Source organism: Hypanus sabinus, chromosome 10 (assembly GCF_030144855.1).
Source record: "Hypanus sabinus isolate sHypSab1 chromosome 10, sHypSab1.hap1, whole genome shotgun sequence".
Classification (NCBI taxonomy): Eukaryota; Metazoa; Chordata; class Chondrichthyes; order Myliobatiformes; family Dasyatidae; genus Hypanus; species Hypanus sabinus.
This window is the reverse complement of record NC_082715.1, coordinates 77,116,096-77,143,812: the sequence shown is the minus strand read 5'-3', so window position 1 is coordinate 77,143,812 and position 27,717 is coordinate 77,116,096. Positions and strand designations below refer to the sequence as shown.

At 41.9% G+C, this 27,717-nt stretch overlaps 1 protein-coding gene across 4 annotated transcripts in view; it reads right to left on the bottom strand.

The window, feature by feature from the left end:
- Nucleotides 1-27,717, bottom strand: part of LOC132400777 (signal-induced proliferation-associated 1-like protein 2) — a 503,978-nt gene that overhangs the window by 31,937 nt on the left and 444,324 nt on the right. For all 4 annotated transcript variants that reach the window (XM_059982129.1, XM_059982126.1, XM_059982128.1 and 1 more), the window contains 2 exons: nucleotides 8,708-8,927; nucleotides 5,120-5,251 (listed from right to left, as the gene is read on the bottom strand). In XM_059982129.1, the coding sequence (XP_059838112.1) occupies nucleotides 5,120-5,251; nucleotides 8,708-8,927 (352 nt within the window). The remainder of the gene's footprint in view (nucleotides 1-5,119; nucleotides 5,252-8,707; nucleotides 8,928-27,717) is intronic.

The following is a 27,717-nucleotide window of genomic DNA, read 5'->3' as shown; positions in this document are numbered from 1 at the left end:
ACTCCCTACAGAGGATGCCAGAATTGACTCTTGATCCCCTGAGCTGCACTACACTACTGCAGCACCCAGACATCTGGGACAAATTCCTATCGAAAATGATATCATGCAATCCATTATATGCAGCCAAGAGAGAAGGCAGTGTTTTAAGCCAGGAACTGCACTTTGGACAATGCAGTATTCCATTACACTGCAATGGAGCCAATGACAGCACTGACTTTTGAGCTTGTGTCTATTGAGTGGAACATGAGCTCAGAGGCAAGAATGCTCCCAATAGAAGCAAAACTGACACCATTCACTTCCCACACCGGCACATTACTTTAAATCCCTTTTGAATTGGCTCCTGGAAAAGCATTATATATTCCATATACACTTAGTGGCCACTTAATTTAGTAACTCCTGTGCCTAATAACGTGGCCACTAAGTGTATGTTCCTGGTCTTCTGCTCATCCACTTCAATAGATTGTGCGTTCAGGGATGCTCCTTTGCACACAACTGTTATAATGTGTTTTATTTGAGTTACAATCACCTTCCTGTCATCTTGAACCACTCTGGTCATTCTCCTGACCTCTCATTAACAATGCATTTTTGCCCACAGAACAGCTGCTTTTTAAAGAGCTTTTTGTTTTTACACCATACTCCGTAAACTCTTAGAGACCGTTGTGTGAGAAAATCCCAGCAGCTTCTGAGATACTCAAATCATCCTGTCTGGCAGCAACAAACATTGAACGGTCAAAATCACATAGATCACATTTCTTCCCCATTTTGATGTTTGGTCTGAACAACAAATGAACCCCTACATGTTTTTAATGCAGTGAGTTGCTGTCACGTGATTAGCTGACTAGACATTTGTAAGGGAAGAGGTGTACCTAATAAAGTGAGTGTACGTTCTCATTAATTTCATATAAATTAACTAGCCTAATTTTGGCTCCTTTGTTCTGAATGATAGTTCTCTCATTGACTGTACAGCCTGTAAGTGAAGTGAACACATGATAAATTCTGTGCAATATATAATCATTGGACAGGTCAAATCCTTCATTAACCTAACCAGAAGCACACTTGATTTTTACAGCATCACTCTGGAATCTCCAGGAATTCACAATTAATCTCCTAGACATTGCTGCAAGCAACTTAGAACTTCATGGAGGCATTCATTTTCTTTATTTTCCTGAAATACTTTTTGCACATATAAAAATATTGAAGGGGAAAAGGATACATGAGTGTTGTGGGATATGAGGTTAATGATGTTGCCTCAAGGAATACATCAGTTCAGAGTTGGCAATTCTACTGAGAGATGATGAAAGAGATGCATGAGGCAATGTATTCTGGTGATTGCACAGTTAGACATGAGGCAATGTATTCTGGTGGGAAACATAATGAAGACGAGAGTGTGAAGTGATTCACTTTGGAAGGTCGAAATTAGAGGCAGAATAGAGAGTTACACACACAACATGTAACTCTGGATTTTCAGCATCTGCAGATTTTCTCATGTTAGAAAATAAAAGGGAGAGGATTCAGCCCAGTATATCAAGGCAAAACCCTCCAAACCATTGAGCACATCCACATGAAATGTTGCATAGAAAAGCAGCATCCATCATCAAAGATCCTCACCACCCAGGCCATGCTCTTTTCTTGCTGTTGCCATTGGGTAGAAGGTACGACAAGTATCTCAGGACTCACACCACCAGGTTCCAGAACAGTTATTTCCCCTCAACCATCAGGCTCCTGAACAAAAGAGAATAGCTACATTCATTCTACTGGTGTTCTGGACATTCTGGTGTTCCCACAACCGATTATCTCACTTTAAGGACTCTTTATCTTCTTATTTCATGCTTGTTATTTATTGTTATTTATTTAAATTTGCACTTGCGCAGTTGTTGTCCATTGATCCTGTTTACAGTTTCTGTTCTTTAGATTTGCTAAGTATGCCTGCAGTAAAAGAATCTTAGGGTTGTATGTGGTCACATGTATGTACCTGATAATAAATTTTACCTTGAACTTTGAGTTAATGGCAGGGCAACAGAAGGATTTTGGAGTCCACGTCCATAGATCCCGCAAAGTTGCCAGACAAATTGATAGGGTTGTTAAGAAGGCATATAGAAACATGGAGACATAGAAACAGAGAAAATCTACAGCACAATACAGGCTCTTCAGCCTACAGTGCCATGCCGAACCTGCACTTATTTTAGAAATTACCTAGGGCTACCCATAGCCCTCTATTTTCCTAAGCTCCATGTACTTATCCAGGAGTCTCTTAAAAACACCCTATCATATTTGCCTCCACCACAGTTGCTGGCAAACCATTCCAAGTACTCACCACCCTCTGAAAAAACTTGCCCCTGACATCTTCATGGTACCTACTTCCAAGCACCTTAAAACTGTGCCCTCTTGTGCTAGCCATCTCAGCCCTGGGAAAAAGCCTCTGACTAACCACACGATCAATGCCTCTCATCATTTTATTCACCTCTATCAGGACACCTCTCATCCTCTGTCACTCCAAAGAGAAAAGGCCAAGTTCACTCAACCTATTCTCCCCAATCCAGGCAACATCCTTGTAAATCTCCTCTGCACCCTTTCTATAGTTTCCATATCTTTCCTGCAGTGAGGTGACCAGAACTGAGCACAGTACTCAAAGTGGGGTCTGACCAGGGTTCTATAAAGCTGTAGCATTACCTCTCGGCACTTAAACTTAATCTCACAGTCGATGAAGGACAATCCACCGTATGCCTTCTTAACCACACAGTCAACCTGCACAACAGCTTTGAGCGTCCTATGGACTCTGACCCAAATATCCTTCTGATCCTCCACACTGCCAAGAATCTTACCATTAACACTATATTCTGCCATCATGTTTGACCTACCAAAATGAACCATCTCACACTTATCTAGGTTGAATTCTGTCTGACACTTTTCAGCCATGTTTTGCCTTCTATCGATGTCCTACTGTAACCTCTGACAGCCCCTCCACACTATCCACAACACCCCCAACTTTGTGTCATCAGCAAACTTACTAACCCATCCCTCCACTTCCTCATCCAAGTCATGTATAAAAATCCTGAAGAGAAGGGGTCCCAGAACAGATCCCTGAGGCACACCACTGGTCACTGACCTCCATGACCCATCTATAACCACTCTTTGCCTTCTGTGGGCAAGCCAATTCTGGATCCACAAAGCAAGATCCCCTTGGATCCCATGCCTCCTTACTTTCTCAATAAGCCTTGCATGGGGTACCTTATCAATGTGCATATGGTGTGTTGGCCTTCCATTAGCTGGGGGAATGTCCAGCTCTATAAAACTCTGGTTAGATCACACTTGGAATATTGTGTTTAGTTCTGGTCACCTTATTATAGGAAAGATGTAGAAGCTTTAGAAAGAGTGCAGAGGAGATTTACCAAGATGCTGCCTGGATTAGAGAGCGTGTCTTATGAAGAGATACTCAGCAAGCTAGAGCTTTTCTCTTTGGAGCAAAGGAGGATGAGATATGATGAAACAGAGGCATACAAGATGATAAGAAGCACAGACCAAGTGGACAGCCAGAGACTTTTTCCCAGGTGGATACGGCTAAATTGAGGGGGGATTAATTTTAAGATGCCTGGTGGAAAGTATAGGGGGGTGTCAGAGATAAGTTATCTTACACAGAGAGTGGTGGATGTGTGGAATGCCCTGCCAAAAGGCGGTAGTAAATTCCTCAGGGCAGAATTAAACACCCATCAGATCCAATGAAAGTGGCACTGATAGTCTTTGATGCTCATGCAGCATCTACAGGATTTAACCAATGTAAGCAAGAAGCAGGCAGAGGCATTAGGGCCAGGAACAGTGAACCTTGATTTATCCATGAGCAATCTAACCCTTCCCTTCCACACAGCCCTCCGTTTCTATCATCTATGTACTTAACTAAGAATTTTTTAAATGCCCCTAATGTATCTGCATCTAGCACTAACCCTGGTACAGCATTCCATGCACTCACCACTCCTGATGTAAGCAACTTACCTCTCACATCCCCCCTATACTTTTCTCCAATCATCTTAAAATGATGGCCAGCTGGGAAAAATTCTCTGGCTTTCCACTCAATCTATGCCTCTTATCAACTTGTACATCTCTACTAAGTCACCTCTCATCTCCTTCACTCCAAGAAGAAAACCCCCAACCCACTCAACCTATACTCATAAGACATGCTCTCTAGTCCAGGCAGCATCTTGGTAAATCTCCTCTGCACCTCTTTAAAGCTTTCACATCCTTCCTTTAATGAGGTGACCGGAACTGGGAATATTCTAAGTGTGGTATAACACGGGTTTTATAGAGCTGCAACATTCCCTTATGGCTCTTGAACTCAATCCCTCGACTAATGAAGTCCAACACACCATATGCCTTCTCAACAATCTATGACCATACACTTCTCAGGAAAGTCTGAACGTTAGGCCTCCAAATGCTCAAAGTCATGACAGAGATCTTTAATGAAAAGGTTAGATAGGGAATATATAGAGAAATATTTCTACTTTTGGGAATTACTAGACATCTTAATTAAAGCACCATCACCAACAAAATTAAATAGAAAAAGCTTCTTCCTGTAGAGAAAGGAGAGAATATGAAGCTTGTAACCACATGAAAAAGACTGAGATGGCAAATATATATATATTTACACATTTATCCAAAGCCGGTAAACCACAATGAAGGATTCAACAGAAAGGTATCTTACTAAAATTGGATGAAATTTAGGTGGGGGCTAGTTTCTGTGTAGCAGGGCTGGAAAATCTTTTCTACTTGATGGCATTTTTACTACAAAATCCATCCAATTACCTTGTGCTTGATACCAGTTTGTGACAGAAGTTCCTATATTCTAAGTTGATGCTCCAATTTTAAAACCTGTAATACTGTCAAGACCTGTTGTATAAGTTAAATTTGTGATTATGTTCTAGGAAACAGAAACAGAACAATTTCCACATGATCTAAATGGTACTATCCCAATCTGATTTTGCATGCTTTCCCATGTAGGCATGGCCACTTTTTATGTACTATGATTTGTAAAATGGAAAATCTATTTAGGTAAGTGTTGTAAATGCCTTGGATTAAAGTTAAAGATTCATCAGATCCACTGAAAGGGGACACATATTTTCAATCTTACCTTCAAAAGCTCGCGCAGCATCTACGAGGTTTGACCAGTCTAAGCCAGAAGCAGTGTCAGGAAGAGGCATCAAGCCAGGATCAGTGAACCTCGATTTATTCACCAGGGACCCATCAGAAAACCAGAATTCCGCTGCAGAGGGACAAGGAGAAAAATGTGCCATATTATAAAACATACTTGCAAACTGTATTCTTAAATTCTTAAGAGTTTATTACCACAACTGTTTTAATTTTTATTTATTTTAGGTAAAGATACAGCGCAAGCTGGACCAACAAGCCACACCACCCAGTAATCCACCTATTTAACACTAGCCTAATCACAGGACAATTTACAATGACCAACTAACCACATCTCTGTACTGCGGGAGGAAACCAGACTATCTGGAGGAAACCCACGTGGTCATGGGGAAGACCTATGATTTTACAGATGGCATCAGAAGTGAACTCTGATGCCCTGAACCGTAATAGCGTCACACCAACCATGATGGTACCAAGGTACCTTTAGGCAATATGTCCTCATCACCAGTGACAGACGGCACACTCCCATCATTGAACTATGTCCTTGGAACAGTAGGTCCTTTCTGTACCACTCTAACAGAACAGTACACAACTGAAACTACGTTTTACTGTGTGCTTCAGGGAATGGATTTGCTCATTTTTAATTCATTATTTTAAATGAAGTTGAGATTGCATTTGTCAGTAAAAAAAATTATCCTGTCCAATGATTCTTAACATGATATAGCTCCATATATTCGAAACACAACAGGAGCAGGAACAGCCACTTACTCACTTGAGTCTGCACTATACTGTTCAGCATAGTTAACTCTGCTACTCATTGAATGACTGGGTACATAAAATTTCTCAGGTAAAATATTCTGTGCTAGTTTTACCATGTGGACATGGACTAGTGGGTGGGAAGGAGGTAAGGGTTTTTTTTTGCTGTTGTGTTGTTGCTAATAGTTGTTATTGCATGTGTGTACTGTGACATACCATGTTGCCACCAGAATGTGTGGTGACACTTGTGGGCTGCCCCCAGATAATCCTTAAGTTGTGTTTATTCTTACTGCAAACAATGCATTCCACTGTAAGTTTTCATGCATATGTGACAAATAAATGAATATGATTCTGTATCATACACCAAGACAGTTATATTAGAAAAAAACATAAAGACCACTAAAATGTTCTTAGCATTGGCAATGGAGGTAAACCCAGAATGGCTTCATTCATGAGTGCCCAGTTGGGAGGGGGGGGGGGTGCGGCTGTAGGAATAAGAACTTTGCCAAGCAGATGTAACATATTCTGACTGGCAGATCGGTTGACCAGCTTTTGGATATTAAGATTTGAAAGACTACCATCTTCCTAACAAAGGGCGAAAGGTAGAGTTTACAGACGAGGCTGCCTTCTCAGGCACAGCGTCATAAACACAAGAGATGTGTCCTGATGATGGTTCTCAGCCTGAACAGTTGACTGCTTATTCCACTCCATAGGTGCTGCCTGACTTGCTGAGTTCCTTCAACATTTTGTGTGTTAACCCATTTCAGAGCATTCATTGGCAGAGTATTTATTCCACTAAGAATAAGTCAAAAAGGATTTCATGTAATTGCTACTCTACTCTAGTCTACAAATTTAGAACCATTCTTGTCTTAGCAGGTTAGAGGACTACAGAAACCCAATGGCACATCTGATTTCATTGTTATAAACCATCACTCAACTGGGTATTAGACGTTAGAGGAATGTTTCTGCAAACCATATGATCAAAACAAACTGATCCTGAACAAAAATCACAAGCTTGGTGATTTTATTTCTCAGTTCTATCCATAGCTAATGTATTAATGCCCTGAGAACACTTGACACGTGCCATGTAAGTCTGGCCTGTTTTAAGTAACACATATAATATTTGTCAACCAATCCTGCTAGAGCAGGCATTCACTCTGAATAGGAGACCTGCCTGAGGAACCTCCAGACTGGTGCTGGAAACCTGGTCTTCATCTTAAAATTAAGAATATGTGATCATTGTTCCCTTAATGTTCTTCCACTGAAAGGTCAGTCACCTGCCGAGGCTCATTTCCCATCACCAGGTACGGAATGGCCCTTCCTCTTATTGGACTATATGCATATTGACTTAAGAAACCCTACTGGATGCATGTAACAAATTCTGTCCAATGTAATAAACCTATTGCATTAAGGAGATACCATTGTGTATATTGGGAAAGTTGAAATCACCCAGTGCAACAACCTTGTTGTGTTTACACCTTTCCCTTATCTAGAAGGATAGATAGAAAGAAAGGAAGAAAAAAGATTAGCTTTATTTGTCATAGGTACTGTACATCAAAACAAAACATACAGTGAAACGTGTCAATGACCAACACAATCTGAATGGGTACTGGGGCAACCAGCTATTGTCACCATGCTTCCAGGGCCAATGTAGCATGTCCCCATCTTACTCAGTCTAACCAATACACCTTTTGGAATATGGGAGGAAACAGGAGCACTGGAGGAAACCCACGGAGTCACGGGGAGAACATACAAATTCCTTACAGGAAGCAGCAAGAATGGAGTCCCAGTTGCTGATGCTGTAGACCATAAGACTCCAAGACATAGGAGCAGAATTAGGCCATTCAGCCTATCGAGTGCTCTGTCATTCCATCATGGCTGATCCCAGATATGACTCAACCTCATACACCTGCCTTCTCACCATATCTTTTGACGCCCTGATGGGTCAGGAAACGATCCACTTCTGCTTTAAATATACTCATGGACGGCCTCCACCACAGAGCATTCCAAAGATTCACTATATGGCTAAAAAAAAAATTCCTCCCTACCTCTGTTCTACAAGGTCACCCCTCAGTTTTAAAGCTGTGCCCTCTAGTTCTGGATACCCCTCCCTCCCACATAGGAAACATCCTCTCCATATCCACCCTATCTAGTCCTGTAATAGTATTATGTGAACTGTTAGGCTATTGTGCCACCCTGCCTGAATATCTGTTCTCAGCGTCCTGGTGGTTATTGGGGGAGTTTGCAATACAATCCCATGACAGTGCTGGCACCTTTCTTATTTTTGAGTTCTACCCAAACAAACTCAGTGGGTGAGCCCTCCATTATGTCCCTTCTGAGTATAGCTGTAACTTTTAGGCCAAAAGAGAATCAAGATTTTAAGGACTGCTAGGGTGGAGGGTGATGTAGATTTGGTATGAATGGTCATCCATAAGTGGCGGAACAGGGTCTGAAGCCATGTTGGCTGCTTATAATCCTTCTGATAAGTTAAACACAAGAGATTCTGCAGATGCTAGAAATACAGAGTAATGCATACAAAATGCTGGAGGAACTCAGCAGGTCACGCAGTATCCATGGAAAGGAATAAACAATTGATGTTTCAGGCCAAGACCCTTCATCAGGACAGATATGATGAAAGGTTTGTACAGATATGTTCTTGTGCTATAAGTTTTCCTGAAATTATTGTAACGTTTAGATCCAGAAATAGTTCCTAATAATTTCACATTTACTGTTAGGAATGCAGTATCTCCAAAGAAGGCAAAGCACTATTTTATACTGAATATTCTGTGATAAAGTTTTGCTGCTATATACTTACTTCGTAGACCAGAGGCAGAGGGACTCAGTGAGGCACGTGGAGGCAGAGTGCAGTGGTATGGTGGGGTGGTGCTGAATAGGATGTCATTTGGCAGTGCTTGTTCAAGCATCGAGCTCCGGGAGCTGTTGTATGAAGAGCCTCGCCGGTTACTGCATATACTTTCATCAGAGAGTGTGCGATACAAGGATTTCCTTGGTGACAAGTTCCCAGAAACTGAAATCTTTGTGTCAAGGGGAAAAGAAACAGTAAAATTAAACAATCTGTATTCTTAAACTTGACATTATAATACAACAGCATTGAAAAGATCAGTTTAACCCTTCCTTCCTACAGAGCCCTCCATTTTTCTATCAACCATGTGCCACTTTGTATGATTATCCTTTTGTTAAAAAAAAACCACATACTGGCTTTAGGCTGGCTACCTTTTCTCTTTCTTTCCAGTCCTGATGAAAGTTATTCACCAAAATATCAACTGCTGATTTTCAAACATAGATGTTGCCTGACCTGCAGCATTTTGTGTGTTAATACTGATAATTACATATAGTTTCCCCAAGTTAAAGATCAACAAGGATCTCACTCTGTAATCAGCAGGCCATGGATTTAAGCCCTAATCCATAACCATGTATATGCATGTAACCAGGCTATCCCAGTGAGGAGATATTAAGTCTACGGGGACACTGTAACAAGTTCTCAGTGGCTGCTCATAGAGGCACATACATCAGCACATTTTCATCGGCCTCCATTTCTGGGATATGTCCAGCTCCATCCTAAAGAGGCTGTGAAATACATTATCAGGCTTTGAAGCACAAGCTATAGAAATATTTAACAATAGTTTGGAAAACTGACTGGAAGTAAGTGGAATTAAAGAGATAAAGGATTATGACAACTATTTGTTTTTAGACACTGTAGTGTGTAGACCTCTGTTAGTCTCGATAGACCATGGAAAGTTTCCAGGGCACAAGCCTGGACAAGGTTTTTTTATGGAAGACCGGCAGTTGTTCAAGCTGCAACTCTTGCTCCCCTCTCCACATAACCGATGTTGTCCAAGGGAAGGGCATTAATTTAGATACTATAAATGTAAAGAATATACAGCTGCAGAGAATGATCCTTCATTTCAATTTCGATGAAGTTCTTGAATAAAACTTTGTAAAGCACCAGAGAATAAAATTTGTTCCAATCAGAATGGTGCTTTTACAGGGATTGCTAGTGCCATTGAAAGTAAAAGCTGAAGAAGCTGCTTAGTTACAAACTCACTCACCAAATAACTGTGGTTAATATTAAGATGATGAGTATTTTTATAGTTTTATGCAAGTGCAAAGTCAAGGAATTCATTAAAAATTCTTCCCTTTCTTGGGTCTGAACTTAGTCAAAAGGGAATGTAGCAACCATTAACCAAGAGATTCTGAAGATGCTGGAAATCCAGAGGAACAAATACAAAGTGCTGGAGGAACTCAGCTGGTCAGGCTGCTTTTGTGGAGAGGAGTGAAGAGTTAACTTTTCAGACCATTCATCAGGACATTTTCCAATCTTCATGAAAAGCCTCTGATCTAAGATAATGTCTGTGGATGTGTAGCCACAGATACTGCCCGACCTTCTGAATATTTCCAACATTTCACTTTTTAATTTAGCATTTATAGGACTACCTCACCACATGAAAAAATCCAGAATTGCATGAATTGGCCATGAAATCTACACCATCTAGGCTTCTTATGCTGGCTCTGTGCAGTATACACTGCACTGTATCATTTAAACAGAACAGTGAGCCTTCAAGCTACTTTGCAATCTCTGAAGAGCGTGGTAATCATTAGTGACACCTGAAATTTGGAGATGGGGAGGTGGAGATGAGAGAAGATATGTACTGATTGACAAGCTGACTACTTATCTTGAGAAATGCTCAACACAATGTCTTATGGCAGATTTCGAATAACTAATTATATATTACACAGTCACTGAAATCTAGATAAAAATCAAATAAAGCTTTTCTAACCTAATGACAGTGATGGCTCTCAGAAAGATGTGAGGCCATCTGCCCTGGCAGTATTTATTAAAAGGATATCTATTGCCCTGCATGATTTTAATATGAAATGACTTTATTTTAATATCATGCCTTTCTGCATTGATTAATGGCATGTGATGTACAGCTTCATTTAGATAATAAAGCATCAAGGATTTTGCAAAGGAGAGGATGCTCTATCAGTGTAGACCGTTAGCATTTCAACTATACTACCCCACTGTGACTGGGTTTTTCTATATTTATTTAAACATTCTGCACAAGAAAATAAAACACTTCGATATCTCCCTTTTATCATCTTATTTTATGGTTCTTTTTTCTGCCAGCTTCTAATCCTTCCTCCACAAGAAATAATTAGTTCTCCCACCAACCCATGACTAACAGAAATTCTTTCCATTTGTCACTGCCCAGCAGGAGTAGCACTTTAGTGAAGTTCCCACTTGCCTCTCACTATCACTACCATCACCACATAACTGACAAGCAACACTCTCAGTCAGGGAAGTGGCCTAGGATGAAGCCACCGTGAGGGACCACTTGCTGTCTTGTAATAACAAGCTAATTCCAATGTTTTGCTCCATTCTGTCCCCAAATGCAAGAGTACTACCTTTCTAATCACCCACATGGTCAAAATCCTTGAGGGTCATGATAGAATGGCAAGCAAACTCAATGAGTCAAATGGCCTAATTCTGCTCCCATGTCTTATCTTCTAAATGTAACACTGCCCTAATCAATAAGAGAACAGGACTCATTTGAGGCCAGAAAAGCTCTAACACAAAAAAGCTCTATTCCCTGCCTCTGTGAAAGGGCTGAACACAGACCATTGAGGACTCTCAGTTTTATTCCACCTGCAGGGTGAGTGAAGTAGGGTCAAATTAACCATATATTTCCCTTATTTTTATCCAGTATACACACTGCAGACAGGATGGGTGAACAACTTTGTGTGTAGAGTTAATTTCAAAGTATTGGAACTGGAATTGGTTGATAGTTTTCACATACACCAAGGTACAGTGAAAAACCTGTCATGCACTACTCTGTTCTTACACATCAAATTATTGTACAGTACATTGGGGCCCGTCTGTATTTATGAATGGGTGGGCGGAAGGGGGAGAGGGGCTTGTTTTGCTGTTGTTGTTTTGTTTTGTAGCTTTTGTTGTTGCTGATTGTGTTCTGGTGAACACTGTAGGCATGCTATGTTGGTGCTAGAACATGTGGGAACACTTGCAGGCTGCCCCAATACATCCTTAGGTTGTGTTGGTTGTTAATGCAAATGGAACATTTCACTGTATCCAAACTGTATGTTTTGATATACATGTGATAAATAAATTAATTAATTGGAAGTAATACAAGGCAACAGAAAGTAGAGTAAAATACACAGCTGCAGGGGAAGTGCAGGGCAGAAAAACAATAGGGTGCAAGGTTGTGGTCTCAAGAGTCCATCATTTGTACGTGGGAACCATTCAATATATTAATGACCTTGCACCTCTCTGACAATGGAAATCTGCCGAAAGGAATAAAATGAAAAACATTCAGCAAAAACCTGCAGAAATTGCAGTTCTCTTCTCTTTGGAAAATGGTTTGCAAATTCAAGTGAAAAATGTGAAAGTTTGCAGGTCTGCTCTGTTTCTCTCTCTCTCTCCCCCCCCCCCCCCCCCAATACTGTAACTCATTGTCTGCAGGTCCACAGGCAGTATAGAAGTGGAGGTCTCAGGGTGCCACATTATCTCTGCGACCAACGCACAGGAAATGTAAATACGACTAAACGGTTGACAACATGACTCTCTGCAGTGGAATCATTTAACAATTGAATTCCACCCGGGTGTATTTTCATGTGATGACATGTTTTGTTATCAAACCAGGTTTGTCAGGAGGGTAACTTAACTTTTATCAGGTGTTCTGTTTTTGCCAGCATCAAACTCGCAAAAATAGAATCGCCAAGTGATGTTCTCATCTAGGATTTAGGTAACTGAAATTAAAGTTACAGTTCAGAACTGTAGTTGAATGTTTGATAGAAGCATAGAGAAAGGGTCATTTACTCCACTGTAATCCCATTTACTGCCTTTCTTCTGCTTATTAATTATATAATCCAATAACTTAAAATAAATAATAAACAGAAGAGATTCTGTAGATGCTGGAAAACTAGAGCAACACAAACAAAATGCTAGAGCTCAAGCAGTGTCAAAGGACAGGAATAAGCAGTCAACGTTTTGAGTTGAGATCAATCATCAGGTCCTCTGTGTGTGCTTACGTATGTTAAAAAGTGTGTGTGTGTGTGTGTGTGTGTGTAAAAGAATTCAATAAGTAGTGCAAAAATGAGCAAAAATAGTCAGGTAGTGTTTATGGGTTGGTTCACTGTCCATGATGATGGGGAGACTAGTGCCCAGAATGGAACTGGCTAATGCTTGATGGAAGTAGGTTACCTACCCACCTCACTGAGTCTTTCTAGCATTTTCCATTTGATTTTATGCTTTGTTTTATGGGAAGTTGAAAGCCAGCATCATCTAGGACAAGCATGGTGAACAGAATGTGCCCAAACTAGTGATAATCTTTTAAAAATATTCTTTCGTGTGCCCTGATAATTGTGAGCAGAGATTATCTTTGATTTAATGAATCAGTAACAATAACTATGGGCTTTTTTTAAGGAAAAAGGATGAGTCCCGTTACTTAATTACATATATTCATCATTTTACTATTAATAAATGTATAACAGAAACAGATTGAAATAAATAAAGCATTTTAGAAAATCTGTTCAAAAATTAATATGAAAAATAACATCATTTATAAATAGTACTTATTGTAACCATTTACTATACAAATATTGATGTGTACACCTAGTCTGTAAGGATTCCAAAACATATCATCCAATGTCACATGCTCTTGCAACCGTCTAGCTGAAGTCAAGCCAGTGTGAGACATTTCCTGCAAAACAGTCCTGAAGAAGGGTCTCGGCCTGAAACATTGACTGTTCATTTCCACGGATGCTGCCCAATCTGCTGAGTTCCTCCAGTGTGTTGTGTGTCCTGCAAAACTATCTCACTGCTCTGCCTCTCAATCACAGCTGATTTATTTTCCATCTCAACCCTATTTTTCTGCTTCTGCCCATAATCTTTGACATCCTTACTTATCAAGAATCTACCAGCCTCCACTTTAAATGTCTCAGTCTCCACAGCCAATAGTGGCAATGAATTCCACAGGTTCACCACTCCCTGGCTAAAAAAATTCCTCCTTCTCTCTGCTCTAAAAGACGTCCTTGTATTCTGAGGTTTTGGCCTCTGGATCTAGACTTTCTAACTTTCGGAAGTTTTCTCTCCACTTCTAGTTGTAAAAATTAATCACTGCTTCATTTGGCAGTAATGACAATCATTACGTCTTTATTTTATTATGGCGAAGTTTAAAGAATTGAGGGGTGGTACTGCATGCCAGCCCTTGGATATTTTTTCTCCTCGTCCGTTTATGCATGTTTTTTCCATGATGATAGTTTTGGACTTAAGACCAGGTTTGCCTTTTATTTAGGATATCTCAGCCCCTCCTAAGGTTGAATAACAACCCAGTAATTGCACAAGTCAGAACATCAGCCGTCTTTAGCTGCTGGCCTTGTTCTGAAAGTGATCTATTAAGATTGCACTATAAATAAAGAGGATGCTTCCATCCATTTACAGAGCACAACCGAACGAAATTTGTCCCAGAAATGATCCTGACACAGTGTGAGATGTATATCTGACCCAAATAAATGGAACTTTGTTCTTCCCATCTAAAGCTCTGTTTTAAATTGAATTTGAAGGAAAAATTCATATTTATCCAAAGGAACATATTCCCAGGGCAATAATCCCTGCAGGTCTATGGATGCCAAGATCTCAGACTACTGATGCCAGATAAAACTTGTTGTCGGGAAACTCTTTGAAATCTACCAGATGGAAGGGAAAAGTTTATTATTTCAGATAAGCTGAAATGGTAATTATAAAACACTCAGTAGGTCAGGCAGCATCCGTGAAAAGAGAAACAAAGTTAATGTTTCAAATCTTCATCAGTAGCAGGTGTTTTGTTCAAAGCTTACAAGTTATATTATCAGATATTGCAAGAACCAATCCCCTTCCCACCACCACTTATAGGGAGTGAGGATTTGCATGTTGAAATGCTTTTTCCCAAATCCCACTCTAATACCATGAAACATGAATACCTCTGCTGGCCAATTGTAAGGAGGTGCAAGAATCATATGGGGCTCACAGCTTGCAGAGAAAAAAAACAGCTGTGGCTGTTTTATAATTTTACTGGGGAGGTATAGCTTAGGTTGGTAAGTGAAGAAGAGTTTGATAATGTTATTTCTGTGCTAAGTGAAGGTGTTAGTGGCACTTCATTGCACAGCAAGGTTTTCTAAAATGAAAGCCAGATGTGTATGTTGTATTGTTCGTTCACATCCCACTCGTTTGACCAAGAGGGGCTTTCTTTATGTTCCTTAGACAGGGAAAGGAAAGCTGGCCATGCAGTTTTGGGGTTTTATTGTTTTAAAATATTCCAAACAGTAAAGACTAAAGATAAAAATTAGCTTTATTTTGTCATATGCACATTGAAACTTACAGTGAAATGTGCGCTTTGCATCAATTCAAATCAGTGAGGATTGCCATGCTTTCAGCTCCAACACTGCGTGCCCACAACTTCCTAACCTTAACCACACATCTTTTTGGAATGTTGAAGGAAACCAAAGCACCCAGAAGACACGCAGACAGTCACATGGAGAATGTATGAGCTCCTTACAGACAGTGGCAGGAAATAAACCCTGACCCTCTGTCAATAACTAATACACACGTTTATAGTACTGTGGTAGCATTGATAGTGTCCTAATCTGTTCTGCATTTCATTTACATACATAATTTGTTGCTCAGTTAAATGGTGGTTGTCTTTTTAAACCCTTTTAACTACTTCTATGAAACTTCAGCCCATTAAGTAAAATTGAAATCCACTGTGTGCATATATTGTGTGTGTGTGTGTGTGAGAGTGAGTGAGTGAGTGAGTGAGTGAGTGAGAGAGAGAGAGAGAGAGAGAGAGAGACAGACAGACAGACAGACAGACAGACAGACACAGACAGACACACACACACACACACACACACACACACACACACACACACACACACACAGTGGATTTCAATTTTACTTAATTGGGACACATTGGGACCAGTATATTTTTGCCCGGTTAACAACTGCCCCAATTAGGCTGTGATAATAAACCTGATGCTGATTTTGATTTTCTATGGTTATGTTGGGAGAAGTAGACCGAGCTTTCAGGAAAGCTATAGAGGTTTTAGGGATGATTTTCAGACCCAGGATTCCTGGCTGGCAACAGTGGAACAGAAGATTGGAGAGAAGTGAGGAATAATATGCTGTAAGAATAGTAGAATTTTTAGTGTAATCCAATGATGAGCCAACTGTTCTCTGATTTACAGAGTATGGTGCAAGTGCGATAACCCACTTCTTTGGGACCCTCCCTGGATACTTCAGTCTGAGGTTGAGAATCTTATTAGCATCCACAAGTTGATACCAGCTATACCAATCTCCCTCACTGAAGACAGATGGAATCAAACTTGGGCAGTGAGCAGGAAGCTGGTGAACACCCTACCCACTGAGCATGTTCTCCAAAGCTGCACAGAAACTGGCTGGTACTGACTTCTCAGTATGAATACCAAAAAATCAAGGGCACATTTAAAAAAAAGTTCAAACGAAGAAATGAAATTTGAAAGAGAAAGAAATAGCATAATAAGTGTACTTCATAGCCTGAGGATATTCCAAAAAGCTTTACAGAGATTAGAGTACTTTTGAAGAGTATTTCACATTACATTTAATTTGCATAATGCAAGGTTAACAGAAAACCATCAATTAAATGACCAAACAACACACACAAAATGCTGGAGGAACTCAGCAGGCCAGGCAGCATCTATGCAAAAATGTACAGTTAATGTTTCGGGCCGAGAACCTTCATCAGTACAGATTAAATGACCAGTTACTGTGATTCAGTGATGCTAGCTGAGACAGAAATTGCCAAAGACACCAATGATAACTCCCCCAGTCTTCTTTGAAACAGTGTTCACAAGTTGTTATCTAAATGTACAAGACCTTGGTTCAATACTGCCTCAATAATGCAGTGGAATAGGAAGATGGGAAAAGTGGATTGCATTGAACTGCTACTGACTGGCACATTCTAGGGTTGAGGAGTATGTTCTGAGGGACGCGCTGAAGCTCGTGCAGCCAATGCCAAGACTCTGTGGGAAGAACCACAGTATAGAGCCTGTGTGATAGCCTCACAAACATTTCATGGAGTGCTTGTTTAAAGGGGAAACATACAACATACAACACATAATGCTGGTGGAACACAGCAGGCCAGGCAGCATCTATAGGGAGAAGCGCTGTCGACGTTTTGGGCCAAGACCCTTCGTCAGGACTAACTGAAAGGAAAGATAGTAAGAGATTTGAAAGTAGTGGGGGGAGGGGGAAATGTGAAATGATAGGAGTAGACCGGAGGGGGTGGGATGAAGCTAAGAGCTATAAAGGTGATTGGCGAAAGTGATACAGAGCTGGAGAAGGGAAAGGATCATGGGACAGGAGGCCTCAGGAGAAAGAAAGGGTGGGGGGGGGGGAGCACCAGAGGGAGATGGAGAACAGGCAAACAACTAAATATGTCAGGGATGGGGTAAGAAGGGGAGGAGGGGCATTAACGGAAGTTAGATAAGTCAATGATCATGCCATCAGGTTGGAGGCTACCCAGCCAGTATATAAAGTGTTGTTCCTCCAACCTGAGTTTGGATTCATTTTGACAGTAGAGGAGGCCATGGATAGACATGTCAGAATGGGAATGGGACGTGGAATTAAAATGTGTGGCCACTGGGAGATCCTGCTTTTTCTGGCGGACCGAGCGTAGGTGTTCAGCGAAGCGGTCTCCCAGTCTGTGTCAGGTCTCACCAATATATAAAAGGCCACACTGGGAGCACAGGACGCAGTATACCACACCAGCCGACTCATTGGTGAAGTGTCACCTCACCAGCGACCCAGGGCATATTGAAAACCCGGACTCCAGCACCATCAACGCGGGTTCCAACGAACATGGACAGATCCAAAGCGTTTGCACAACCACCGACTGCGACTCCAGCCTTGAACTCCAGGCCGGGTCTTCACATGCTGTGATTGTGACTCCTGTCTCCTCTTCCCCCCCCACCACCACTCTGCAATCCCCTCTCCCTCGGATCCCATCGTCAGCTCCTGGGCCCTCAGAGGCTCCATCTTCCTCTCACCCCAACCCTCCCCTCTCCACTGACCCTACCAGCCTCCCTCCCCCCTCTGATTCCATCTCTCATCCGTGCCGGGTCTTTACCATTCCCTCCGATTTTCAACTCTCTGAGGTAGAGTGCTCTGTCCTCAGTAAGGGCCTCAGCTTTGTCCCCCTTCGCCCACACCTCAGTGAGTTCTGCGTACGCCATGACTTTGAACTCTTCTTCCGCTGGCTCCGTCTCCGAGCTTACTTCTTTGACAAGGACTCTCCTACCCCCACCGATGACCCCTTCTCCCGTCTTCAACCCTCCTCCTCTTCATGGACACCCCACTCTATTCTTCTCCCTTCTCTCGATCTTTTTATTGCTAATTGCCGACGGGACATCAACCGTCTTGACTTCACCACACCCTGTTCCAATTCCAACCTCTCTCCTTCCGAATGCTTTGCTCTCCGCTCCCTCCGCACCAATCCCAACCTCACTATAAAACCCGCTGATAAGGGGGGAGTTGTTGTTGTCTGGCGTACTGACCTCTACCTGGCCGAGGCACAGCAACAACTCTCTGATACCTCTTCTTATTTACCCCTTGATCATGACCCCCACTAAGGAGCACCAGGCCACTGTCTCCTATACCATCACCAACCTTATCAGCTCTGGGGATCTCCCATCCACTGCTACCAACGTCATAGTTCCCACACCCCGCACTTCCCATTTCTATCTCCTACCCATGATCCACAAACCTACCTGTCCAGGTAGACCTATTGTCTCAGCTTGCTCCTGCCCCACTGAACTCATTTCTGCATACCTTGACACTGTCTTATTCCCCCTTGTTCAATCTCTTCCCACCTAGTTCGTGACACTTCTCACGCTTTGAATTTTTTCAGTGATTTTAAGTTCCCTGGACCCCACCGTCTTATTTTCACCTTGGACGTCCAGTCCCTATATACCTCCATCCCCCACCGAGATGGTCTCGCTTTTTTTTGGATTCCAGACATAACCAATTCCCCTCTACCACCACTCTCCTCCGTCTAGCGGAATTAGTTTTTACTCTCAATAATTTCTCCTTTGGCTCCTCCCACTTCCTCCAAACCAAGGGTGTAGCCATGGGCACCTGTATGGGTCCCAGTTATGCCTGCCTTTTTGTTGGCTTTGTGGAACAGTCCATGTTCCAAGTCTATACCGGTATCCATCCCCCTCTTTTCCTTCGCTACATCGACGACTGCCTTGGCGCTGCCTCTTGCACGCGTGCTGAGCTAATCGACTTCATTAACTTTGCCTCCAACTTTCACCCTGCCCTCAAATTTACCTGGTCCATTTCTGACACCTCCCTCCCCTTTCTTCATCTTTTTGTCTTCATCTCTGGAGACGGCCTATCTACTGATATCTACTATAAACCTACAGACTCTCACAGCTACCTGGACTACTCCTCTTCCCACCCTGTCTTTTGCAAAAAGGCTATCCCCTTCTCACAATTCCTCCGTCTCCACCGCATCTGCTCTCAGGATGAGGCTTTTCATTCTATGACGAAGGAGATGTCTTCCTTTTTTAAACAAAGGGGCTTCCCTTCGTCCACCATCAACTCTGCTCTCAAACGCATCTCTCCCATTTCCTGCACATCTGCTCTCACCCCATCCATCTGTCACCCCACTCAGGATAGGGTTCCCCTTGTCCTCACCTACCACACCACCTGCCTCCAGGTCCAACATATAATTCTCTGTAACATCTGCCACCTCCAATGGGATCCCACTACCAAACACATTTTTCCCTCCCCCCTTCTGCTTTTTGCAGGGATCGCTCCCTATGCAACTCCCTTGTCCACTCGTCCCCCTCATCCCTTCCCACCGATCTCCCTCCTGGCACTTATCCTTGTAAACGGAACAAGTGCTACACCTGCCCTTACACTTCCTCCCTCACCACCATTCAGGGCCCCAGACAGTCCTTCCAGGTGAGGCGACACTTCACCTGTGAGTCGGCTGGTGTGGAATACAGCATCTGGTGCTCCCAGTGTGGCCTTTTATATATTGGTGAGACCCAACGCAGACTGGGAGACCGTTTCACTGAACACCTACGCTCGGTCCGCCAGAAAAAGCAGGATCTCCCAGTGGCCACACATTTTAATTCCACGTCCCATTCCCATTCTGATATGTCTATCCATGGCCTCCTCTATTGTCAAAATGAATCCAAACTCAGGTTGGAGGAACAACACCTTATATACTGGCTGGGTAGCCTCCAACCTGATGGCATGAACATTGACTTCTCTAACTTCCGTTAATGCCCCTCCTCCCCTTCTTACCCCATTCCGGACATATTTAGTTGTTTGCCTGTTCTCCATCTCCCTCTGGTGCTCCCCCCCCTTTCTTTCTCCTGAGGCCTCCTGTCCCATGATCCTTTCCCTTCTCCAGCTCTGTAGCACTTTCGCCAATCACCTTTCCAGCTCTTAGCTTCATCCCACCCCCTCCGGTCTTCTCCTATCATTTTGCATTTCCCCCTCCCCCCACTACTTTCAAATCTCTTTCTATCTTTCCTTTCGGTTAGTCCTGACGAAGGGTCTCAGCCCGAAATGTCGACAGTGCTTCTCCCTATAGATGCTGCCTGGCCTGCTGTGTTCCACCAGCACTTTGTGTGTGTTGTTGTTTGAATTTCCAGCATCTGCAGATTTCCTCGTGTTTGCTCTTTAAACATACAACACATTGGTGCTTTGCAAGAGAAAGTATTGATTCAAAGACATAAATTAGCTTTATTTGTCACATGTACATTGAAACAAACAGTGAAATGCATCATTTTTGTCAAATCAAATCAGCAAGGATTGAGCTGGGCAACCCGTAAGTGTCGTCACACTTCTGGTGCCAAAATAACCTGCCCATAATTACTATCCCTCACCATACGATTTTGGAATGTGGGAGGAAACTGGAAAACCTGGAAGAAACCTATGGGGTCACAGGGAGAATATACAACTTCCTTACAGATCGTGGCAGGAATTGAATCCCGAATGGTGATCGCTAGTGCTGTATTAATATGATGTCAACTTCTTTGCTGCTGTGTTAGCCCCAATAAGAGTATGAAACCAGGCATGAATATTGTATTATCTGTATACTTTTGAAATTAAACAATGGATTGTGTTCATTGGAAGTGATGTTGAGATATCCAGAGAAAGGTGGCAGGGTATATCCCATGGACTCCTCATTCCAATGGCCAGCTTTGTATATGGCAACATCAGACAATGCATAGAGCCTGAATAAGTAGTGAGCAACAATCCGTCAGAAACTACCCATCCCTGGTAATGAGAGGGAAAACCACACAATGCTCCATCCAGTTAATACAAGAGACCACAAATGCTGGAATCTGGAGCAAAATAATGAACTCAGCAAGTCAGACAGCATTTCGAGAGAAAATAAACTGTTAACATTTCAGGTGAAGAGTGTCATCCTGAAATGTTCACTGCATTTCCCTCCATAGATGCTGCTTGACTTGTTGAGTTCCTCTAGCATTTTGTGTGTGCTGCTCTTTGTGGGTTATGTTTTTGCCAACATCTGGAATAGGACGCAGTGGTGTTTGTTTAGGTTCACCCTAAGCACTGTACAAAGTAGGATTTTGGTACTCTGCAGGCCCTTGCCTGGAATACACAGATACTTGTCTGAAATTCTGTCCATTGGTCTTCCAGTGCCAGGAGATACCTGGAAGTGAATGCTGCCAATTGATATATCTCAAGTTGCAGTATGTGCTGAAGGATGCACTGAAGTCACACAGTGTGGTCACTGCTAAGTCTCTGTGGGGAAAGACTACAGTGTAGGGTCTTACTGCTATTGGACATTGAAGGACTGTGTATAACAGCATTTCAAACACTTCATTGATGGAACATTTCAAGATTAAACTTCAGGGAAATTGGAATGTTAGGAGTGAGCCTAATACAGGGAATAAAGGTGAAGAAGTGTCCTGCTTGTATTACTGTATATTTTAATAAATAAAGTTTAGTAAAAGGCCTAGATAGTGTGTACATGGAGAGAATGTTACCAGTAGTGGGGGATTTTTGGGGTCAGGGAGCACAGCCTCAGAATACAAGAGCATCCCTTTAGAACAGAGATGAGGAGGAATTTCTTCAGCCAGAGGGTGGTGAATCTATGGAACTAATTGCCACAGACTGCTGTGGAGGCCATATCATTGGGTATATTTAAAGAGAAGGTTGATAGGTTCTTGATTAGTAAGCCCATCAAAAAGTTACGGGGAGAAGACAGGAGAATAGGGTTGAGAATAAATCAACCACGATCGAACAGGCCTAGTTCTACTCCTATGTCTATGGTCTTATTTTTGGAAAAAAGTGGCAGCACCAGAACTTAAGACAAGTTTTGCTTGGGCTGATGGTGAGAAGGGCCCCGCTTGTCAGGTTCTCCCTGCACAGATGGAGTCTCAGCACCACTGCAGCTGCCCTTCGGAAACTCTGCTAGCTGTGAAACCATTATTCATTGCCTTCTGAATCAGATGATTGCCAAGAAGATCTGGATTAGGGGGTGCTGTGGTCTTTGTTGTGGTTTATCTGGTGTATAATTCTGTGCTCTAATGACTGTTCTTATGGAAACGCGCTAAAACAAACATCAACAGCTTAGAACATGGCACAATTAGCCTGAAACATGTTGGTCTTTCAGTACAAAGGGCTGCCTCTGACAGAATATTCCGGACTTCACATTCCAAGGTCAGGAACTATGTGCTGACAAATGGTGTGAAGCTCTGTGCAGCTGCCACAAAGGTTGTGTGGGGAAAGGCCGCAGTTTAAGGCCCTCCCACCACTGCACACTGAAGATCTGGAATCTGTGCATCAAGTAACTGGACTATTTGTCATCGACTGCATGACAAAGGAAAATGGTACTTTTTATACGTAATATAAATGAAACGAAAGGGTCTATATTGAGGATAGCAACAGAGGAATGCCTCATATAAATAGAATGGGAATGATATTTGCAGATTTATTTCATAAAATGTATTTCTGAGAGAAAAAAATCAGTTTCTGGGGTAGGACTTAGGACTTGGATCAATGATCTTTTGAAAATGATAGTGAGAAAGCTGTCACTGAGGCAGAGCTGACAACCATCATAACTTCTTGGAGTCCATTATCAAACAAAAATGTTAATCAATTAAAGTGACACCAACACCCACTCACTCCCCAACTCAGTTTAACAGTGGAGGGAGAAAAATAAAAGTAACATGAAACTCAAACACTACACAAAATGATTGACAATACTTCTCAAACTGTTATCATTCAAACATCACAAATGTCACTGGGAAGTTAGTTAAGTGTCTACATCATTGGTCAGTATCGAGTACATAAAAGTCAGACAGAAGAGGGTATGCAGACCACCCACCCTCTCCAGTCTGGCCTCCACTCGATGGCCACTTTATTAGGTACATCTGGTCATTAATATATAATCAGCCAATCATGTGGCAGCAACTCAATGCTTTGAAGCATGCAAACATGGTCAAGAGGTTCCGTTTTGTTCAGACCAAACATTAGAATGGGGAATAAATATGATCTAAGTTACTTTGTCCATGGAACGATTGATTATTGGTGCCTTGAGTATCTCAGTAACTGCTGATCTCCTGGGATTTTTACATACAACAGTCTCTAGAGTTTACTGAAAATGGTGTGAAAGACAAAAAAAAATCCAATGTGTGTCAGTTCTGTGGGAGAAAATGCTGTATAAATAAGAGAGGTCAGAGGAGAATGGCCAGAAATCTGTCTCTGAATGTGAGCAAAACAAAAGAGATAGTTGTTGACCTCAGGAGGGCACGGAGTGACTACTCTTCACTGAACATCGACGGCTCCTCGGTAGAGATCGTTAAGAGCACTGTTACGAATGTGCCACAACTCTGAGGGGCTGAAGGGTACAAAGTCGCCCCCTCCTTTTTGAGAATCGCAAGATCGCTATTAATTCGGGTCTGGGACCCAGGAAATGAGAGAGAATCCACAGGGTTTGGAATGTGTCCTGGCCTCAGCGAAACAAAACCATTGATAACGGCTATTGTCTCTTGGAGACGGAATTGTGTATTGAGTACTGTACTATTCATTGAAACCCCTCAGGGGATGACCAGAGTGGGCTGGTTGACGGGTTGCATCATCCCAACCTGATTGACATCTGAGACCCCGTGAGTAAGGATAAAAGAGAGTCTGGGGAACAACCCCTTTAGACACACCAGGAGAAATGCTGGAAATCTAGTGACAGCGTTTTATAGCGAATGCCAGTGAGGGTTTGTGTGCGTCCTCCCTTGCCAGGGTGGCGGGCTCATCACGGAAGAACGGTTTAGCTAAAGAAGAGGCCACAAGTGAAAGGCTAAGACAACGAGACTCCAACGGATCGAAATCATAAAAGGAAAGCCGGCAAGATTTTCTCCCAAACTCTCTCTCTCTCCAACCATTGCAAACCCAGCGGTCCCCAAAGGCTGCAGCCTGCATGAACTGAGTGACTTTTATATTTCCATCGGACAATACATTATCCCCTAGACAACGATAGAGCTTATTTCGTATTGATTATTATTATACCCACACTTTTAGATTTAGTATTGACGACGTATATTATCTGTATATCTGCATTGATATTATTTTTGTGTATTTTTACTAATAAATACTGTTAAAAATCGTATCATCAGACTTCAATGGATCTCTCTATTTTTGCTGGTAAGTGACCCAGTTATTGGGTTCGTAACAGCACCAAATTTCTTGGTGTTCACCTGGTGGAGAATCTCACCTGGTCCCTCAACACCAGCTCCATAGCAAAAAAAGCCCAGCAGCATCTCTACTTTCTGCAAAGGCTGAGAAAAGTCCATCTCCCACCACCCCCCCCCCCCCATCCTCACCACATTCTACTGGGGTTGTATTGAGAACATCCTGAGCAGCTGCATCACTGCCTGGTTTGGAAATTGCACAATCTTGGATCGCAAGACCCTGCAGTGGATAGTGAGGTCAGCTGAGAAGATCGTTGGGGTCTCTCTTCCCGCCATTACAGACATTTACACTATACACTGCATCCCCAAAGCATTATGATCCCACACACCCCTCATACAAACTCTTCTCCCTCCTGCCATCTGGGAAAAGGCACTGAAGCATTCGGGCTCTCACGACAGACTATATAACAGTTTCTTCCCCTAAGTTGTCAGAATCCTCAATACCCAGAGCCTGGACTGACACCAACTTACTGCCCTCTATTGTGCCTATGGTCTTGTTTATTATTTATTGTAATGCCTGCACTGTTTTGTGCACTTTATGCTGTCCTGGGTAGGTCTGTAGTCTAGTGTAGTTTTTTCTGTGTTGTTTTAACGTAGTTCAATGTAGTTTTTGTATTGTTTCATGTAGCACCATGGTCCTGAAAAACATTGTCTCGTTTTTACCGTGTATTGTAGCAGTTATGGTTGAAATGACAATAAAAAAAGTGACTTGACTTGACTTGAGATTGTTTCAAGCTGAAAGGAAGGCAACAGTAACTCAAATAACCATGCATTACAACAGTATAGAACAGCATCTCTGAATGCCCAGCTCATCAAACCTCAAAGTGGATGGGCTACAACAGCAAAAGACAACAAACGCACATTCAGTTGCTACTTTATTAGGTACAGAAGATACTAAAGTGGCCACTGATTGTATTTTTAGAGGTATTTGAGATTGGTGCCCTGAGAAATCTGAGAATGATTTGGGAGACTAGAGAAGGTTCAAGAACTTTGAGAGGAAAGGGAATTTTGAGATGGGGCATTAAGCTGCAAGTACAGAGGTATCAATTGATTTGACTTTGAATGCACTACAAGAACTGGTAATTGAGGGGAGTGAACTCTTCAACAATGTGACTCCGTACTTACTAATGATGTGGACCACTTACTGAACTCCTCAGTTCAGGAACAATTAGGAAGGTGCTAATATTTTACTGACACATTTCACTGTATGTTTCAATGCACATGTGACAAAGCTAATCTTAGCAATTTTATCTACTGGTGATCTCCTTGAACAAATAAAAAATAAAACTAACAGTGGTATTTTCTACTTCACTACAGTGATTGCTCATTAAAATAAGTGCTTCACTAACTGCAAGATAGATTGGATCGTCATGAAGGGTGTTATAGAAATGCAAATCCTCCTTTGTATTTATTGTAAAAATCTATTGGTCTTTAAACTTAACTCCATTTGTTACCATCTTCGGTTTCATTTGAAAACATGGGAAGGGGAAATACATCAGTTGCAGAAATATATCCAAATAAGGCAATGTTGATGAAAAAAAACATTAACTGAATGTTGATTGAAAACGTCCACAGAATGTTCATGACAAAAACTGCTGACTAAAGGCTACACGTTGCAAATGACTTACAATTCCAGGTAGCTGACAAAAAAGTGAGCATGTGCAAGGGGAAAAGTAGGGACAGGCCAAAGGTATAACAAGGGGTGGTCATCTCAATAGATGCACAGAATATTCAAAGCAAGACTACCAGGCACCTTTGTAAAGTTACCAGAGTGCAATGGAAGCCTTGTGAAATTAGCTACCAAACACATTATCTTGATGCTTTAATTCACCATCAGCATAGACAAATGAACTCCTATTTTGCTAAAATGTTAATTTCTAGGAATTATAGTATTCTGTAAATACAAATCTAAAATTAAACAATCTTCTTATACAGAAATAGTTCCTCATCTAAAAAAAACCCTAAATGAAACAAGCAGCAGAACTTGAGACTTTTTCCTGTGTGTAGAGAAAACAATTTTTGGTTTCGGTCAAATTGTGATGCATTCTTGCAGTGTGTTCCAAGCTGATAATTTACTTCAATTTATGTGTCGTTATTGAAGAAAATATACAACTAAGCAATAAGGAATTAAGTGGCTGTTTATATCATGTAATTTTATGAAGAAGACAAGATAGTTTCCTTTTTGTGTATAACCGTGTTTTGCAATTTGCTAAAGGTCTTGCAGACAGTCATTAAGCTGTCTCCACATGGAATGCAAATGGCGCCAGGCCACAGGGTCAGATCATTAAGATGTGCTTGCTGGCAATAACAGTGATGACAGTCTTCCTGACTCCAGACCCCTCTAAAACCCAGGCTTGGTAAAGTTCAAAAGTCACCTTTTTTTCCCTTTCTCCTCCTTAGATTTCCTTTTATAATGATCCTCTCTCCCTTTGCTGAATTTCAGTTTTTGCCACTGAAGATATATAGTAATGATAATGCCAGTTAAGATTCAATATTCAAGATTCAAAATTGTTTAAAGTTATTTCCAGTACACAAGTGGAAAGCAGAACAAAATAATTGTTACTCTGGATCTGATGCAGCACCAAAAAACCACAATAAGATAAAGAACACAAGAACAAAAAAGCCCACAATACATATAAATACAAAAGATAGCTTATTTACATAGATTGATTATATGTCCATAAAGCGACGCTAGGCATAGGAGTATCTGTACATAGGTGACTGACTGGAAATGATAAAGTAGTGGTGGTGGAGGGGAGGTTTAGTGGATGGAGATGTTGATTGGCCTTACAACTTGGCGAGAGCAACTGTTTTTGAGTCTGGTGGTTCTGGCATGGACACTACGTAGCCTCCTCTTTGATGGGAGTGGAACAAACACTTCATGAGCAGGGTGGGTGGGATCCTTCATGATGTTACTGGCCCATTTCTGGCACCTTTCTGTATATATGTTCTTGATAGCAGGTTGTGGTGTGCCAATGATGCAATGGACAGTTTGACTACATGTGAACACCTCCGTGCAGTTTCTGTGCCATGTAGTGA